General features: G+C 38.6%; 1 protein-coding gene across 1 annotated transcript in view; it reads right to left on the reverse strand.

The window, feature by feature from the left end:
- The window catches only part of slc24a3 (solute carrier family 24 member 3), a 66,375-nt gene that overhangs the window by 19,168 nt on the left and 26,302 nt on the right, over positions 1–20,905 (reverse strand). Inside the window, exon 3 of the mRNA XM_060872616.1 lies at positions 181–257. Within this exon, the coding sequence (XP_060728599.1) occupies positions 181–257 (77 nt within the window). The remainder of the gene's footprint in view (positions 1–180; positions 258–20,905) is intronic.

Raw genomic sequence — 20,905 nt, forward strand, 5'->3', positions numbered from 1 at the left:
ATCTTAAGCTTTATATCTGAACTGAATGAGAGTAAAAAACTGCCACTTCTGCATTTGTCTGTCCGACTAAATAGGTCTATGTGATAAAAGTCAAACAAACACCAACACAGACAAACAGGCAGACAGACAGAAAGAGACATACATACACACACAAACAAAAACAAACAGGAAGACACTTACACCAATAATGTGCAGGGCCACAGCTCCCTCCATTCGCTCTTGTTCAGTAAAAACGTCCCGAGGGAACTCGTGTATACCTGAGAAAAAACAAACACATGGATCATTTCACATATAAACCATTCACATGCTCACACTTGCCACTGGGGGTCCCTCAGATATGTCAAGGGTTGCTGCCCCAAGGCTGTGAAACAACTTAACATAGTATACAAAGACTGTTATTTTTATGTTTTGTTTCATCCCTGTTCAACTTTTACATCCATATGAATTAATTAAATATAGCATGATTTGACCGAGTATCTTCCTGTAAATTTGGCATCCTGCCAAGAGCAATTCATAGTTCATAACGTCTCTTTGTAAATTATTGAGCCAAGAAGGCTAGAATTGTCTGCTCTTCCTACTAAATATGATGTGAGGAGCTTCTTTGTGTAAAGCCCCGAGCACACTGTATGACTGAAGGCTGCTGTTGAGTCCTTTGCCGAATTTCACACCTTATTTTGCATCATACAATACCTTCCTCACACATTATAAAGAACATGTTCCGATCCTAAAATTAAGTGAGGCCCCTCCATCATGTTTAAGCAAAAATAACAACAATCAGACTGACAAAGGCATGTTTTTTACCTGCTGATTGCCCTGTAGCTAACCAGGCATCTTAGCTCTCTGAGCATAGCTACTGTTAACAAGCTATTCACAAACTCAGCATGCCACCTTGATGGCTACATCAGTAAACTCTGACCCAGAGACTGAACTGTGTTTGTGTAAACAGCTGCAAGGCTCCTATAAGACTTGCACTATATGCTACATGAGCTCTATATACAGTATAGCTCGGAGACACTGTCTCACAGTACAAAGGCACATACTGCGTAAACTTCACTGCAAATACAAGCATATTTACTGTATGTAACAATATGATAGTGCTGTGACAACATTAAAACAACAGGTGGCTGATACACATTGTGAAAAGGATAACTGTCATATTAGTCTGGTTGTTTAGAGATGACAAGGCCGTTAGCAGGGAAAGATGTCCAGTCATGCATGTACAGTGATATTTTCTTAGTGAGCAGCTGAGTAATTTGTGTGCCAGCAGGTTTCACACTGCCCTCTTGACCCTGATCAGATCTGAGCCAACTTAAGCCACAGACCAGAACTTTTTACTCTGTATGCTCTATCTGAAAGATTGTGTTGATGCTGAGAATGAAGAAGAAGGATAAAGTGAAAAAGTGTCATAGTATCAAGAGTCTCAGAACTACACCATGCAAAAGCCCCAGCATGCCACCTGACCATGTCACTTGTCTCATTGATCAATCATAGCTGTTCCGTATTACTGTTAATAAGTACCACTATTTTAGGTCTGGTTTCTGTGTTTTATTTTTGTGTTTCAATTCTGATGTCATTCATGTGTTGTCATACATAGCACAGTATCACTCATAGGTTATATGTTCTTTGCTTTGCTACCACTGTGCATGTTTATGATCCTTGTTTTCATGTCTTGTGTTATATTGTTAGCATTATGTGTAATAATTGTCAGCATTTGCATCCACCCAAACAGAAAGCTTCACCTTCTATGAATGCAGCAGCTTCAGTACATGTGGGCCCAGAATGTGCAAATCAATGAGTACCAGATGCAGTTCAACCAGATCAAGGCTCTTAAGGACCAACTTATAGCTGGTCCCTATGCCATGTAACTCCTAAATTTTTTACCTATTTCGAGAGGGGAGCTACTGACCAAGCTGGACCCATCTCCACCCTACCTGCCCCACTTTGGAGTTCACTAAACTATATTGAGGATGTCACCCTTCCCAACAGAGAATGCCATTACAACTCATCCGCTTGCCCTGAGAGTGACTCCATCTTTCTGCTCAGCCACGGATGTCACTACGCCACCTGGTTCAACTTTAGATGTTGCTCCACTTTCCTACAGCTTCGAGGATTCCCTTCTTCCTCCTGGCTCCACTGAGGACGTCACACTGCTTCCTTGCTACACCGCGGACCTCACTCCGCTTCTTTGCTTAATTGCCCTGCAGAGGATGCCGTTACAATGGTCTCATCTTGAGCATAACTCTGTCACTCTGCTTTGCCACAAATGTCACTATGCCACTCGGCTCCACTTTGGATGATTTTGATCTTGCTGTTACTGACCCTGTCCTTCATGCTCACCCCATGATTTCCCTAACAATTAATTTTACAAAAACAGCTCAACAGCACAGCCATCTATTACAGACTGATGAAAAGTAGACATATGTAACAAAATAAAAAGCCATCTTTCTGTTTTTCCTCTAACAAATACAGGCTTGAATTGATACTGTTGGCCAGCACTAGGACCCACTGATGACAGCACTATTCATTAGAGAGACGAAAACTCTGAGATTTGTTCCCCTTGCAGAGAATGCAATGAAGCATGAATGTAGGAATGAATGTATTCAAGAGCTTATGATAAATCTTTTTTGAAAAGCATTGCCACAGTTTACAACAACACTAACCATATGTCATTTACTGAAGCCAGGCCAATTAGAACACGTTAAAAGCAGACTGTAAACATTACAGAATTGCATCAGAAGTATCTGCTTTTACTGTTCTCACAGCGTGTTTAAAATATTATGACAAAGTACAATGATCAAATGTGACCCATTCGTTTTTAAAATAAAATGTAATGCGTCATTCAAGGCCACTGTGACCTTTTTAAAGTTTATAGAAAAATACATTCTGGCCTGGTTAAAACAGGCTTCCTCACAATGAACTGGAGAGCAAAGTTTATGAATAAAGGTTTGGCTTGCATTTTTTTTGCAGAGCTGCAAAAGAGTAACAGGTAGCAGGTAGGACATGAATGGAACCTTCTCTGAAAAGGGTTGCTTCAAAACTGCTAAACGAAAATGCTTTAAAAAGTTAACACTGAAATAGTCTGGCATCCAAAAACTGAATTCTGTCTATTTAAAGGACCTATTGAGTTTCAATGATGCAATTTATATGTTTATGTATCAAAGTAATGTAGGAAGATAAGAATGGATCTGAAAAGACTGCAGTAAAAATCTGCAGTAATTCCCACTTCTGAATTTGTTCCATTTTAAGTGATGTAGTCTAGTCAAGGACAGACTATGGCTAGCCTTCTGCTAATGATTGATTTTTGCTATATTATTCTCAGCATCTATAAACACACACTGACAAGAACTGCTGATGCAAGAAAAGAAATCCAGGAATCATCAGTTCATCACAGCCCACAACGGCACCTGTCAGCGAGGCATCCCATACAGCTCCAGAAAGACACACGTAGAGCTATCTTAGGTTAGTTATAAATAACCTGTGCTAGAAGTCTTTGAGATAATAATTACCTTTCATTAAATTAAACCATTCTCCTTTCCTCGGGGATAGGAATAGGAAAACTAAGGAACAAAACATGTATGTTGCTTGTATGAACTCAGGAGCATCTGACTCCTCTCATTCTACCCTTATGATCTATAAAATGCATATCACACTACACTTTTCCTCTACCAAATTGAAGTAAGAGAACAACAGAGAGGTAAATGTATAATGAGTGCAATGTGGACTTTTTTGTATAGCCATCACTTGATGTTCTGACAGATGTTCTACGTAAATGCCTGAACAAGGACAGATTGTAACTGATCGACATTAAGTAAAATAAACATAATGGCTGTCTTAGTGTGGAAAAATATGTATTGTAATAGGCAACATATATAGTAAGACTTGCACTGTATTTAAACACACTTATTAAACCTTACTTTTACTTCTTTCACACAATCTTTAATGCAGGGGTTTCCATCACATCAACCCACTTCCACGTCAGACAGTCCTTCAGGTCCGGGCCTTGAATGGACACATCCTACACTGGGTGCTCCGGCATACCAAGCCCTTGCTCATGTCTGTGGTGTAGCAACATCAGGAGTGGTTGGATGTTCCCGGTCATCCCATCCCCTCATGCTCCCATCATGTTCGGTTTCAGTAGCTTCTCAAGCACAACCCTCACACTGACTGGACTAGTGGTCAAACTGTTCTGAACCTGAGAACCCAGTGTTTTTCCCAGTGTCTGTGCCGTTCGTCTCCAGGTTCCTGTCTCTGCACAGCTGCCAGTATCACCTGTCTGGACCAGAGAGAGAAGCCATGACCAAGTTCATAAAAGAGTTCCTGGCTGGAGGATCTGCCCATCATCAAGAAAACGGCCTTCAATACTTCCACCGGCCACTAAGAGTACCTGGTAATGCTGTTCAGCCTCACTGCTGGTATTTCAGGCACTCATCAAAAGATGTCCTCTAAGATATGCTAAACTGCTATACATTTGTGGACAACATCCTCATTTTCTTCCTTTCCCTAGAGGAACACACCCTCCATGTCCGTTCTGTGCTCGAATGTCTGCTCCAGAACCATCTGTATGTGAAGCCAAAAAATGTGAGTTCCACGTTAGAAAGAACCACCGTCCTGGGATTCATACTCCTGCCCGGTAGAGTGCAGATGAATCCCGAACAGATAAAAGCTGTCAAGGGATCTCCAACTTTTGGAGGTTCATCTAAGGCTACAGCTCTGTTGATGCACCCTTAAACCTGCTCACCTCCTCCCTGTACCTGTTCTCCTGGAATCAAGAGTCTAAACTGTTGGCCATTAAGCTCGTGCTGGAGGAATGGCTGTCTGAAGGTTGCACAGCAAACCTTCCTAGTATGGACTGACCACAAAAACCTGGAGTATCTACTGTCAGCCAAAGAAACCGCTGAGCTCCTGCTTAGCACATCTTCTGCCTTCAGGAACTGAAATCTTCATCCCTGATCATGGACCCCAATTCACCTCTCTCTTCTGGAAGGATTTCCGTCAGCTCCTGGGGTATCCATCAGCCTGTCCTACAAATTTCACCCTCAGTATAATGGCCAAACGGAATGACTTAATAAGGAATTTGAGACAGGTCTTCACATCCTGTGTGGGTGGAATATGAGCACAACTCCCTTCCATCAGCTGCCACAGGTCTCTCCCCTTTTCAGGCAGCATATGGCTACCAGCCACCACTATTATATCTTTGACCCCTTTCCCATTTCCAAGGTACTTTAAGCCCATTTGGATCAAGCTCCCTAGAATCCTAAGGATTCATCCCACCTTCCATGTCTCCAGACACAAGCCTGTCCATGTCTCCACATAAGTTGCTGCGGATTTGAACTATTGGACTGCTTTCAGACTTTGAGTTCTGCCTACCTTGCATTCCTCTGTTGCCTGTGTAGTTGGATTATTGGACGATTTCCTAAGTATGTTCTGCCTGCCTGTTGCATACTCTCTGTGACTATTGGTGTGTTTGTGCTTACCCACTTCCACAATTCACCATGCTTCACTCTCTGTTTTCAATAAAGACTCTTGAACTCTAGTCTGTATTCAGCATTTTGGTTCAAATTTGTATATTATTGTATACCGCATTGTATCACACAGATAATAACACACAAGATAATAAGTATGGCTGCACAATATACTTTATAATTCTTTATGCTTGGCACCAAATGCAAAATATCCCTTGTGTATTTTATTTATTATCTCTTCATTATCTCTGCTGTACTTTAAATCACTTCAAATCTGAGGATTTCCCTCAGAAGTTGGAAACACAAAATTGTCTGGAATGTCTTTGTATGTTCTGGGATTAAGGTTTTCTTTTCTGGAACTAAGGGGCCCAACTGTCTTCCAACATAAAGACATGGTTTGTCAAGTTTGGAGTAGAAAATGTACAGAAACCTGAGCTCAACCCCACTAAACACTTCTGGGATGAATTAGAACACTGATGAATTAGAACACAGACCTCCTAACCTCAAATCAGTACCTGACCGCACTAATACTTTTGTGGTGAAATGGGCACTTCAAAACCCTTAAAGAAGGCAGTAATCCAGGTTAGTACAATGGAACTAATTCAGGAAATAGATGTTCAAAATTCACATCATTGGGATGGCCAAAAATTTTGGTCATACAGTTTACATGCTTTACCAAATGGCAGAATTCAAACTCTGACTGTTTAACTGAATAACAGAAGAAGTAGAAGAAAGTTTTCTACAATACTAATAAATAATTTTTAAACTCTTGTCTGGCTAATTATGAAATGCAGTATCACACGCCTGTGTCTTCACTTGCAGACCTCCAGTTGTTAGTGAAATTAATTAATTATCCACAGTGGCATGATTATTAGCATTAAACATGATGTGTCACTGAATGTAATCACCATCATGTTAGTTTTCAAAAACCTCAGATTTTATACACCATATATGCCAGTCACAGTAGTACATTTACATTATAGCTACTCTGGTCATTTTGATAAAGACTGTAGAATTATGTATGGAAAATACAGAAACATCACATTCAAACATAAAAAAAATGTTAATAAATATGATTTCCATTAAATACCTATTGAACTATTCCTTTACATTAAAAAAAGAGATGCCCAGATAAGTTCACAGGTCACATCCCTGACCATGGCAATGTGGGTTAACCTGAGACAATGCAGTCACATGGACAGCTTTAAGGTATGTGGTAGCTCAAGGTGTTGGACTACTGATTGAAAGGTCATGGGTTCAAACCCTAGGTCCACCAAGCTCCCACTGCTGGGCCCCTTATTTATTTTTTAATAAATAAACATTACAACTGCTATTACATTATGTTATTGTCTCTCATTTTATGTTATTGTCTCTCTGAACAATCTACTGCTCTGATAAACACAGAATATGCTTTTGTGAATTTTAAGACATGCATACTATTAGATATACAGATGCCTGCAGTCATTAATATACCAGTCACCAAATATTGCACATACAGTATATGTAGATGTTCTATGTCTGACTGGTTTGCCCATCAGGTATATGTGGAGGAGCCAAGCCATCTAAGTCCCTCTGGTGTATGGGAACAACTGCAGGATGTAGCAGAGACTTATTATTTTGCACTGTTCAAGTGGAGTTAAGTTAATGAACCACATTTCTATTGCTTACTTGGTAAGAAAATATCATGGAAATGTCCACTAGTTCAAAAAGAAATCACCCTGGCTGTCTTTTATGTAGGTGCAAATCCATGGTTACATACATAACAAGCACCAATTTAGACCAAAGAATCTCTTTATTTAAAAGTCTTGACCCCATTCCTTCATCTTTATTAGATAACAACATGTCACTGAGTCTTTAACAAGAGCACAGATTTTATTACTCTAGAGACTTGTACTGTAGCAAACACATTTTGAAGACCAATTTAAATCACACAGGGCTAATATAATATTCTATTCTGACAATACTGGCCCAATACTGAATAGTGATATGAAGTGCTTTTGTCATATCAGAATGTTGGCATGACTTTCTTTTAATGAGCATTTTGCTCACTTCATTTAAAGAAACTTTTGGAGACAAAAATGCAGTGAAAAAGCCAAAACCTGTATCTAATGAACAATACTTAAGAGTCATTTCCTTAAAGGCCAAGAAAAAAACTGAATACTTGCCAACATCTGGCACCAAAGTCAACACAATGACTGTGAGGAAATGATCTTTTATGTGTTTGTAAAATACATGGAAGAAACAGAAGACATTGCAGCATATGAATGCATGGAGGTTCATGCTGCAAATATCGTATTGTAAAACATGAGGATACCTTCATTATACACACTATAGTAAAATAGTTCTAAAACGAAGAAATTTTATTAGAGATTTAAAAAATACTGATTAAAACATTGATAAAAGATATGTTTTACTTTGGCCAGTTGATTTAATTCAGTGACTAACAGTTATTATATACAAGTACAGACACTTGGCAAAACTCTAATATTGAACTCTGAAAAGTGTAAAACAATATTAATATTGTATCATGATATCACACCCTGCAAAATATCAGCCCAGATAAATAATATCAAACATAGCAGTGGCAGCTTGTGGAGAGAAAAATCCAAGATTCTTGCTTGCCAGAGGCACAAGCATGTCAGAATAGTCAGTAAAAAGCACAAAGAGGTTTCTTTGAATACACAAGTGACTTGCAACAACTTTCAGGATCCTAAACACAAGTTCAGTTAAGAACAGCCAAACAAATACCCTGAACATTGTATGAGCATTACATAAAAATAATTTCCCCAAGCTCCAGTCAAATATTTGTTCCATATCTGGGGAAAAAAAAGGATTTATATTTTTCCTTTTCTCACACATAAATTAAGTCCATAAAGACCTTGGCTGAGAAGATTTAGCTGAAAACTTAAATCAGCTGTGTTTAATGATGCACAGCGTTGTGAATGCTGTGGCTCTTCAGCACAAAACTGATATGTCAATTGAAAAGAATGAGCTTATATGAAAGATAATAATTTTCTAAGAATTCAACAGGCTGTTTATGACTGATATAAGTAAATGGCACCTGTTCCAATTGTGACAAACTTTTTACATTGCATATGTTTGAACCAGAGTTTGATGCTTCTGAAAGTGACATAGAAAAGAACAAATTAGCTCCCCAACAAACAGTAGAGAAATTTAGCACAGCTGAGAAGTTTATCTAGACACATACTAGAAATTAGATAACTGCAGTATCTGTCAGGACTTTGCCCGGACTCTGGCCACGTGCGTTTGTTTACGTTTCTCGTCACGTGTCTGCCCTGCCTTCGTCTGCTCCTCCCTGTCATCACACCTGATCCTTATTGTGTCATTGTCCTTTTTGTATTTAACTGTGCCGCGTTGCCTTGTGCAGCGTGGCATCTACTGTGGTCTTTAGTCCTGTTTAGTCCCGTCTCGAGTCTGTGTTCCTGTTTTCTGTCATTAAACCCTGTTTATTTATGCTATCCTGCATTTGGGTCCGTTCTGTTCCGTGTTCATTACAGTATCAATATATAATAATTATAATATGATTATTATAGCAATATACTGCCACAGTGATTTCTATAACATTTACCGTCCTCAAATTTCCATTTCAACGGTCACTAACATGTGCAGTAGAGCTTGGGAGAGAGATTCAGTAAAGTTTTGCTGTATATTTAATATTTCTATTCATTATTACCGTTCCATTTATAACACAGCATTGTTGAATTCTTGAATCTGATTGGTCTGAAAGTGTAACGTTGCACAAACAGTAGCTTTGACTGTAATTTATTAATTTTAATTTTGTAATGTGCTTGCTTTAATACAATGTTTCTATAGCAACAAATCAATCATATTGGATTTATAAGTTAGGCATGCCACATAATCTACAGCTGATAGGAAAAACATGTTGTTAAAAGTGTTGTTATATAACATGGTGAAGCTTATTTTTTTCTTTTAGGATGCATTCATTTAAGATTTTTGGAAGAATTCTTGGGTGTCAGAGCTTTGTTAGTTAGGTGTCTCACCATGGAAAAGTCTGTCCGGTATTCAAGCATAAAATTAATAGAATTAAGCATAAAAATAAAACCCAAAGGAGGTAGATAAATACAAAGTATAAACTATATAAAACTATATAAAATACGAAAATATATGTGAAAAATATATGTATATAGATAAATGTGTATGGTTTTAATGATTGTCCTTAAAGTGTCCATGTGCAGTGTGGTGTATATAAAGTGTCTAAAGTGGCACTGTGCTGTGCAAGTCCAGACTTAAAGTGACATTCCAGAGTTAAAGTGTCATAGTGCAATAAAAGTTTGTGCAGAAAAAAGTGAAGATGGAGGGAGAGGACCAGTACTAGATCCTGGGTTTTCCTGGTTTAAATTCTGAATGGAATGCGGGAAGAAGTTTCTCCTAATTCTCTCTGTGTTTGCTTTCAAGGAGCGAAAGTGTTTCCCTGAACGCAACAAAGAAAAGAGTCCATTGTTGGGATGGCTGCGATACTTTGCAGTCTTCCTGGCCCTGGTCCGGCACCGCATGCTGTAGATGTCCTGCAGGTCGGGGAGCTTGGTGTGAATGGTACGTTCAGCTGACCGCACCACCCTCTGGAGTGCTCGCCTGTCCTACATGGTGCTGTTCCCGAACCAGGAAGTGATGCTACCCGTCAGGACGCTCTCAATGGTGCAGGTGTTGAAAGTCTTTAGCACCTGAGAGGGTAGTTTGAAGTCCCTTAAGCATCTCAGATGGTACAGATGCTGCAGGGCCTTCTTCACCATGGTGTTGATGTAACAAGACCAAGACAGGTCCTGTGTGATGTGAAAACCTAGGTACCAGAAACTGTCCACTCCCTCCACTGGGGTCCCTTTGATGTTTAGCGGTTGGTATGACCACTCCTGCTTCCTACTGAAGTCCACTATCAACTCCTTAGTCTTGCTGCTGTTCATATTTTCGACCACACTTAAATTTTTTTCGCTTCTTAACGAGCATCTAATGAACATACATCCTTCTAAAATATTCCATATCATATAAATAATATTTAAATCAGAAAATCTCAGTCACATTAAGGGGTTACTTTCAACTATTTCCCCATGTCTCTTTATATATTCCTCTTTTCCAGTCTTCAAGCTAGGTAGCTGTTGTTGAGATGATGGAGGGATTAATGAAAAAATTACTCAGGTGGCCATGGTACATACACAGGGACAATAAAGTCATGATCCACACTCTTACCATGCTACTGTTCACGACAATGTGTCTCCTCAGCATCTCCTCTGACACTGTACCCTATTAAGCCTGGATTCAGTTAATCCTGTTCGCAAGTCACTGACTGCTTTAGTCACATCACAGTTCAGCCCAATCCAAGCACCAACTTCCTTGTAAATGTTCGGTTACACAGTTTGCAAATGATCACAGTGTAAATTATATGCCATGCATTTTAGGGGTTTATAATATTATTTACAAGTGCAGAAAAAACAGCATGGCATAGTTGGGAAAGCTGAAGAGAGACTAACACTGGAATAAAGTAACGATAATGTATTCTCTGACTTTAAACTACAATCATAAAATAAAACCACACATATTAAAAAGAATAACTTTGAAATCTATGCTGAATCAAGCTGGATTTTCCAGCACTGCTCCTGTTGCTGAGACCCCGCTGGATATTTTTTATGCAAGTTCATCTTGATTACATAATCATCCAAATGTTATATAATTCAAACTTTTATACATAATTCATCTGTGCATCATTAAAATATCTCAGGAGTTAAAGCTGTTTAAGAAGAGTGCATAAAAGAAGTGTTTTAATCTACATGTTACTGAATGGTGAACTGGTGCCATTCTGTGTTGGTCTGTAGCAGGAATAGAGGATGTGGACATTAAAGGTGCAGGAACTGAGATTTAACAAGTGCTTCAGCTTTTGCTTCCTAAAACCTAAAACTAATGAACCATTAGTGTGATTAGTTTATGATATTAACGCATGTTGTACATTGTTCTACCATGAAATTATGTATTTGTCAAGCTGAATTTGACAATTGACTCATTTACTGGCTGCTGTTGTCTACTCTCTTTCAGAGATCCAGTAATTAGTGTAAGTATTATTTTCTGGATTTCTTGGAATTAGTGCAAATGAACGAGTGCCTTTATCCATCTTTAATAAATATGCGGTGCGTTCAGTCAGTTTTTAATTAGCACTGCATTATGTGTTGAGTCGCAGTTAATTTCTTAGAATTAACTGTTCAGACGGCATTTTTACCATTTAAGACTGTTTGAGTCTCTCCACTTTTGTCTTTCAAGGCCAAGTCGATACAATGGTACTGTTTCTTATCAAGGCTTATACAGGCAGCCCCACAGTGCTGATGCTGTGGCTGTTTTTACAGACTAAATTTACTTATGTACATGTTGTACAATGCCAGTGAATGTTGCACCTTTCAAGAGAATTGGCATCATCGTAGCAGACTAGAAACAAATCAGTGATTGGTCTGTTAATCAAACACTGATTGTTTTAATAAATGTAAAAAAAATTATATTGTTTTTAAGATCTTAGATTTGCTGGTGATTTTCTGTTTGTTTGAAAGATACAATTATTTCCTTAAATATTTATCTCTATCTATTTTCCTGTTTTAGTTGATTGTCAGTTATATAGGAAACCCTTGCCTTAGGGACAAACTAGTTGGCATGCAGAATTTCACCAATCACCTCCTCACATTCAATATTCTATACACAAGAACCGTGTGTCTGAACGCAAATCATGGTACTAAAGAAGAGGTGTTGTGACACTTTACACTTTATTGGGTATTACACTTAATATTCCTACATGTTCATAGTAAAAACATTCAAATGTTCGGTAAAGAGAGTTCATACAAGGAAGTACACCAACACTATATTTCATACTTGCCAGGCCTTTAAGCATGTGCTCCTGGCCCTTTAAACGTCCACCTTTTCCTGCTTGTGACAACACTTACCAACATGCACATATGGTTGCAGTTATCTTGCCACAACTGTTTAAAAACAACTGGGTGGCACATTATCTAATGCAGAAGTCATTTGACTTATAGGAGAGAAAGAAACTGGTGGAATGTGTAATCTGCTCACAGAGACATGAATTTATTCTTTTATTTATTCATAAAACGATCATATTCCTGCTGTACTTTCAGTATATAAATATAAATGTAAATATTGGCAAATTCCTGTACAAGATGAAGGTACAGTCAAGTTCTTTTTCTTACTCTAAAACACAGGAAGTACCATAACTGATTCCAGCAACGTGGTAACACACCAGATTGAGGGAGGATGTATCGAATCTACAAAATAATAGAAATTCTACAGTATTGTTATCCTTTGTAAACATGTTTGGGTGTGTATGTTTGTGTGAGCAGTGCTTCATTAGAGAAACATTGTTCAGTCAGTATGAAATGCAGTGGCAGAAAAATGAGACCTCCTCATGTGGGAGTAAAGCACTTAATTAAATCTTCCCAACATTCCATTTGTGGGTGAGAGCCAAATCTTTTATTTCATGCAGGAATGATTTCAACCAACAGCCTATTTATTGAACAATAATCTAATAACATTTCTCTCCTACATTCAGTTCAAATGAGTCATCCAAAAATTACACATTAATTAAAGGTGTTTTAATTTACAAGAAATCATGGTGTCTAGCTCACAGCACGCCATTCTGAATCTAAATCAGAAATTAAAGTAATGACTCCCTCAATCACTGATCAAATGCACTCAGCTCTCTCTCTCTCTCTCTCTCTCTCTCTCTCACACACACACACACACACACACACACAACACACACACACACACACACACACACACTCACTTGTCAAGCCTAAAATAAAACTCTGTTTTGGAGACGGCTCTGTGCTCTCCGAAGACTAAGCCCTGTTCTCTGAAGATGTCATATTCCTGGAAACATGACTATTTCCGCCGGCGTGTGCGGCAGTGAATAATAAATCATGCAGTGAAGAGATCAGGTCAGGTCCAGATGGAGAGTAAGAACCAGAGAAAAGGACAGAGAGAGCAAGAGAGAGAAAGAGAGAGAGGGGGCAGAGAGAAACTTGTAGAGAGAAGGAAGAAGAGGAGTTAGTGGGACAGGACTGTCATGTAAAGGCTGCAATCGGCCAGTGGGACTGCAGAAAGGGCACATGGTAATACTGGCATTTAATCAGGCTGCCGCTGGACGTGTTGAGAAAGAGCAGCAGCAACAGCCTAAGCCTCCAGAAACCAGATTTCTGGGGCAGTGAGTGAGTAAGAGCACTTTATAATCACCCCATCATTACAGAGTCCTTTTGATCCAGCAAGGAGACTCTTTGGTTAAACCATTGCACTACATTTAACTGGAGATGTGCAAACACACAGTCAAACTCGTTAAAAACCATTAAATTGTCAAATCCCAATGCGCATAATGGTTAAGCACACTGACGCGAAGTGATCTGCTTTGGGAACTTAAGGTTTTCGAGCACAGGTAAGCGTTTCCATTGGAAGTACACAAATATAAACAGCTTCACAATAGGAGCCATGTGCTGCATGCGCTTGTGCTTTTTATCCCATCTTTTCCCATTCCATTCCCATTTACTGGGTTATACATTGTGGGAACATTTAACATCATAGCCTTTCCCACACACACACACACACATACACACACACACACACACACACACACACACAAACTGAAAGATTAGAGGAATTCTAAATGTGGACATCTGAATAATTCATTGGCTGCACTCCTTACTGAGGGCCCTTGGCTAAGCTAAAGCTTTTTCTGCTTCTGCATAAGGGAACCACACACAACACCCTGCAACCTAAGTGTATACACACACACACACACACACACACAGCTGGGCTCTGCAGAACTGCCCTACAGGTAACTCATTGTTCTGCCTTGTCAATTCTGTCTGCCATACAGTATATTGTGAGTTTGAGGCCTGTCATGTGACTGAGGCTATGCTTAATTGCAAACACATTTATTGAGGTGGAATGCTCGTAAAGAGGAGGGTCTGTGCCAGCGCATTAAAGAAAGTGAGGAAATGGGAACGGAAAAACAAGCCGTTGCGTGAGGTGTTGTTTTGAGCTGTGACCAGCCTGAAGAGACACTGATGGACCTAATCTGACATGAGTGAGTACAGCAGCGTGAGGACAGACTCTACACAATCACAGCATAAATAAAAGAAGTACAACAGACAGGTCAAATGGGATACAGAAACCTCCTTGTGGCGTTGCTTTTCTTTCCTTTCCTTTCTTTTCTCTCTCTTTTTCTTTCTCTCTTTTTGTCTGTGCTCATTGTGTGTTCCACATGACTCATCAGAGGTGTTTTATTGACTTTTCAAGCTCTTTGGACTTCAGGGACTCACGAGAGGAAAGAAGAAAGCAAACACATGAGAGGCAGACAGGATAAGCACACTCAAACTGTGTATGTGTGTAGGGCATGAGTGAATGAGTAATGTAACTTCAAAATACTAAAAATACACACATACCCATGATATCCATGATTAAAGTCAGTCATTTGGCTTATGATAGCATCATAGGCCTGTAGATTGTGTAGTGCAGATTTCCTTGTTACGAGATGTTTAATTCTCATATTTGGCTTACAACAAAAGCAATACAACAAATATCACGATACTTTACTACAAATATCAGGATACCTCAGATGTTAGATGGCCAGATGTTACACTTTCCATTTGAATTAAAATGAGAAAAAGTTTGAGTGATCTTACACTCAAGAACTTTCACATCATTTACAAACATGATATGTCTCTGAAAAAATTCAAAACACATATTAGAGGGGTCATGCAATGCCATTCTCTATATCTGATTAGTGCTCAGAATATTCATAACTGTGTATGTATATCTAACCCTTACCCTGTGTCTATTTGGATTAAATCTGGATGTAGGTAGATAAAGTAAACCACAAAGATTTTTTGATGCAAACCCTAGAGCTAGGATCCTGGAAACACAAAAAAACCCTTGTGCCCTGCTAGGAATAGGTGGTTATTTGTAGTGCTGTGGGACTCCAATCCAGATGGACACCTCTAGTCTTAACCAGAAGCCCTATGAACCTTTCTGGCTAGGTTTCTTAAAATAGAAAAATCAATATAGCACCTTCATCTGTTTTTATGTCTTATCTGAACGTATTATCTGTTCAATCTGAATAATGTATTCATATTCTTGTATATCCATGTCTCATATAATAGCTTTATTCATGTTATTAATTTATTTATTGTCAGATAGGCTTTTTGGTGTAATGTCCTAATGAAAGGATTTCTTGTTTATTTTTCAATACAGCGTTAATAAATGAATGAGTGTTGCATAGGTGGTATTGTTGTTGCTTTACATTATGTACTATTCCTTCGGGTTCTTTGGTTTGTTCTCGCCTCACAAAAACATACCGGTAAGTGAACTGAAAACTTTAATTTGCCTCTAGGTGTGAACAGAATTGTGCCAGTGAGTAGCGTTTATTTCCACCTGTCCAGTGATCTTGAGAAAGTCTCAGGGTTCAGTATTACCCTGAACAGGATAAAGCAGTTAAGTGTGAAAGAAATAAATGCTTTTTTCCTTTTTGCTTAATGTCTTACTAAAAAAATTAATAAACAATTTATGAAACAGAAAAAAAGAATAAAAAAAATAGATTTAATTCAACTGTTTTAATCCAGAATGGATCAGTAATGACAATAAAATGTAGTGTATTACTGTAAATATATTAATGTCCATTCAGCTATTTGTTACTGATAGATACATTATAATGTACTGATATTCATGACCATCGCAGAAATCCCTAAAGTGATATTATTTATTGCATCTTGATTGGTTGATTGGTTTTTCAGATCCACAAGCATGATTAAACTTATAAAAGCAGAAGCACACTGATAAATATGTAGCGACACTTCCCACACAGAAACAGGGACAGTTACAGAGTCTATACCACTGCAGTCTCTGCTGTTTTAATATGACATTTATCACTTACATCTCACGCACATAGTCATAGTCACTCATTCACTCAGTCTGTTGTCAGTGCATATAGCACATCTTTGCCCAGTTTGTTGCACATAATCTTTTTGCACATTTCCTTTATACATTTTTCATAATGTGCATGTACATATTCATCGCTGGTATACAGCGATTGGTTAACATTAAAGCCACTGACAGGTGACACGATTAGTACCTACCAGAAATGGTCCAAGTAAGGACAACCGGTGATCCAGAGACAGGGTCATGGGAGCCCAAGGCTCACTGAAGTATGTGTGGAATGAAAAAGCTAACCCATCTGATCCAATCCCACAGAAAATCTTTTTAACCACAGTTTGAAATGTTAATGTTGTCTATTATAGAAATGTGTCAGAACACAGAGTTTATTACAACTTGCTGTGTATGGAGCTGCATAGCAACAGAGTGGTCAGAGTGCCTGTGCTGACCTCCTGTGCACCACCAAAAGCACCTACAATGGGCATGTGTGCATCAGAACTGGACCATGGAACAATGGAAGAAGGTGACATGGTCTGATGAATCCTGTTTTCTTTTACATCATGTGGAGGGCTGGGTGCATGTGCATGGGCACGAGCACCAGGGTGCATTATGGGAAGCTGTCAGAGGCAGTATGCTCTAGGCTCATGTTCTTCAGAGATACCTCAGATCCTGGCTTTGATGTGGATGTTATTTTGACACATACCACGTACCTAAAGACTGCTGCAGACCAAGTACACCTCTTTATGGCAATGATATTTCCTAATGGCAGTGACCTCGTTCAGTAGAATAACAATTCTTTCCAGTCTGCAAAAGGTTCAGGATTGTTTTGAGGAATAGTTTAAGAGTTGAAGAGTTTAAGGTGCTGACTTGGCTTCCAAATTCTGAGAATCTGTGGGATGTGCTGGACAAACAAGTTTAATCCATGGATCCTCCACCTCACAACCTAAAAGACTTAAACAATCTGCTTCTAAAGTTTTGGTGCCAGATACCACATAACAACTTCATAGAGTGGTGACAGTTGTTCTGGTGACACAAGGAGGACACACACCATATTAAGCAGGTGGTTTTAATGTTACGGCGGTTCCATACTATTTACCTGCTTACACTATCGGCTTTGACGTGACAATAAAAATATTCAGGTAAAAACATATTTCAACCATGCAGTTTACCATACTGAGCTTCTTTGTTATTTTTGAGCTGCTTTATGCCATTTAGCAATATGGAGTATTAACAGCATGCTGTTTATTTATATAAACACCATAACAGCATGCTGTACAAAGGGAAAATGAGAGGTCCTCACTGGACACACAGAACTGTGTAATGACAGGAACAGCAAAAACAAGCAAAAGACAGACGCACACACACACACACACACACACACACACACACACACACACAATATATGGACACTAATGGCTCCATGACCAAAACCACTACCAGTGTTAAAGCAGCCAAACACACTGTCTACAGGGGCCTGGATACATTATACAGACACCGTTAATAATTGACCAGTGTACACATACTCAAATCATACATATACAGTACAACTTTCTGCTGTAGATATAGTGGCTCAATAAATGAACTGAACTGGAGATTACAATGCACCACAGCCTGCTACCTCTGAAACACTCTCCTCAGAACAAACAACAATACACTCAGTAAGACTCAAGCCACATTGCTGGATACCAGCTGATACTATTTAACTCACGTCTCTGTCTGCAGCAACATTGCAGCTGTTATTTAACCAGATTTAAAAAACACAACAGCATGTTTGGTGCAGTCATGAAAAAAAAAAAATAGCACCAATTTGAGGAAAGTGTGGCAAACCTGAAAGAAGCACTAGTGTCTGGTTATCAAATTATCTTTCTGCCATGCTCAGTCAGAATATAATGTAGTTTTCAACTATACAAGCAGCCATTTATCCATGCACATGCTCAGTAAGAGAGATACACACAAACATCCAACCAGAGCACGCCATCTTACACAATCAGCTCAGTTGCACAGAGAAGAAAATAAACAGATGGATAAACACCACTAATCAGCATACATTAATTCTTGATTTCGTAGCAAGCAAGCTTAGATTTTTTGATCCCTTACTGATGTCATGGCTTTCTCCTGGCTGAAAGCATCAGCTTACGTAATTTCAGTCAACTCAAGTGTCCCAAAAGCACTGATGATGACATCACACACTAAAGTATTGCAGTCCATCAAGCACTAAGAGGAGGAGGGGAGGTTGGGGTTGGGGGGCTAAACTGTTCACATGTGCATCAATGCAGCAGTGGAACATAAAACGTCCAACAGCTGAGCTAAAAATAAACACAGAAAACAAGGCAGAAGAATAAAGCAGCTGTAGAGACAAGCCCTCCATCAAGCATTGCATTAGTTATGAGTGAGTGCTCTTCTGCAAGCCATTACTGCCTTACTTCATTAACACACAAGGGACTAGACTGGCTGTCTTTGGTCAGATGAAGCTTGGCGTGACGAGAAGGCAGTGTGTGAAAATATAAATGTATAAAGTAACTCGGCTGTGAAATGGATAATATAAGATTTGTGCAAATTTGAGCTCTTATCAAAAGCTGGGTGGAGGACAGTCAATAGCTATTCTGTATTGAAGATACAGGTCAGTGAAAGTCACCCTATGAAGAATAGCAAGCTGGCCCTGATTTATTTTCACAGAAAAGACTGATTATTGCAGATTATTGGCTTTAGCAGATTAGAAATATGCAACTATCAGCCTGTTGTTAGAAATAGCAGAGAGAGCTTCATGTCAGTCTAATGGGGGGAAAATACAGTACAATGCAGACAGAAGATTTTATACCAGGGGTTTTAGTACAAATTTCACAGTCTGAATACTATTCAATATTTATGCAATTTACATATTCAGAGGAAAACAAATGCCCTGAGCATGAAAAGAGTTAAATCGCAGATATTTTAGATCATATATAAAACAGTATTATTTTAAATTCTCTTAGTATCTTCTCATCCAGCTTCACAGGAGAGCTCAGTTTCCATGTTTTTCCTAATCTTCACAACTTGGCTGTGGACTTGCTGGTGGATTTTCTTAAGTCCTAAATGAAAGCTAATTGTTTTGAAAGAAAATACTGCTTATTTATAAAATCTGATTCAGAAATAAATGTACACATAAGCATTAAATTCACTGTTTACTTTAGTCAACAATACACCTATAAAAAAAATTGAACATCTATAAAACATATATAACATGTATATATAACACCTTATGTTTTACTCTATGTAGTAAAGCATACTTAACATATATGTATTACTAGGGTTACATTCTAGATTTAGTCCCCCTTTTGCTGTTATAATTAAACTCCACTCATTTATAAAGATTTCCACTAAATTTGTGAAGTGTGGCTGTGCCAGTTCATTCACGAGAGTATTAGAGAGGTCAGACATGGATGTTAGATTAGAAGGCCAGAGGAGTAAATAGTGTATGTAATTAATACCAAAGGTATTCTGAACTAAACTTAAACTTGTTTTCATGGAGCTTTGTGCACAGGGACATTGTCCTACTGGGAGATGTTTGTAATTCTACAGCATGGAAAAAATTGTCTGCTTCCAACTTTGTGGCAACAGTTTGTTGAAGAAGTGCATATGGCTGTGATGTGAAGACAATGGACAAGAACTCTAGCCATTATAACAAAACATATGTCTAAGCATTGTTATGTAAAATTATAGGATTTACTTCTTTTGGTTTTTCTTGTTAGCTTGTTTTCTTTGTTACTTTTTATGATTTTTATGGTACTGTAGAAAAGTGTCACCCTAATGCTATTGGTGTTTTGTCTGACTTAATATCAACAACAATCTCAAATTATTAAGTGAGGTGATCCTAGAAGAGTGTATGAAAAAAAATTTAATTCAAAAAGTAGGTGTTGTATTATAAGTGAGGGTCCTCTGCATCTTTTAGGTACAGCAATGATGAATGGAGGCTCCAGAGGACAGAATCAGACTCATCTCTCTCTCTCTCTCTCTCTCTCTCTCTCTCTCTCTCTCTGACACACACACACACACGCACACACACACAGACCAGACGACACACACGCATACACACATGCAAAGTAATTATACGCAGAGAGATTACATTTTTGAACCGAGTAGTGGGCAGCATAGAAAACTCCATGTTCGACAGCTTCCCTACACCCCCGCATACTTTTAATTGGTTTGAACTATTCCCCTCTATCCGGCCAAACTTTACTAGTATTATTATCTCTAGCATGAAAGAGGTTTCCATTTATGAAAAAAAAAGAAGCTGCTGGGTGATTTGAATATCTTGCACAAAAGGAAATTTCAGAAAATTCAATATCTTGAGGGTTCTGATGTTTTTCAAGGTGACCTGAAGGTAAATTCAATATCCCTGAATAAGTGCCTCTCTTGAAGCATTGCCCTTGGGTATCCATTTTCCCCTCCTAGAAAGACAGCCCAAATATGTTCATAGCCAATTAATACCCACCTCATTATTGCTGAAAATC

The sequence above is a fragment of the Tachysurus vachellii genome, chromosome 6 (assembly GCF_030014155.1).
Source record: "Tachysurus vachellii isolate PV-2020 chromosome 6, HZAU_Pvac_v1, whole genome shotgun sequence".
In the NCBI taxonomy this organism is placed as follows: domain Eukaryota; kingdom Metazoa; phylum Chordata; class Actinopteri; order Siluriformes; family Bagridae; genus Tachysurus; species Tachysurus vachellii.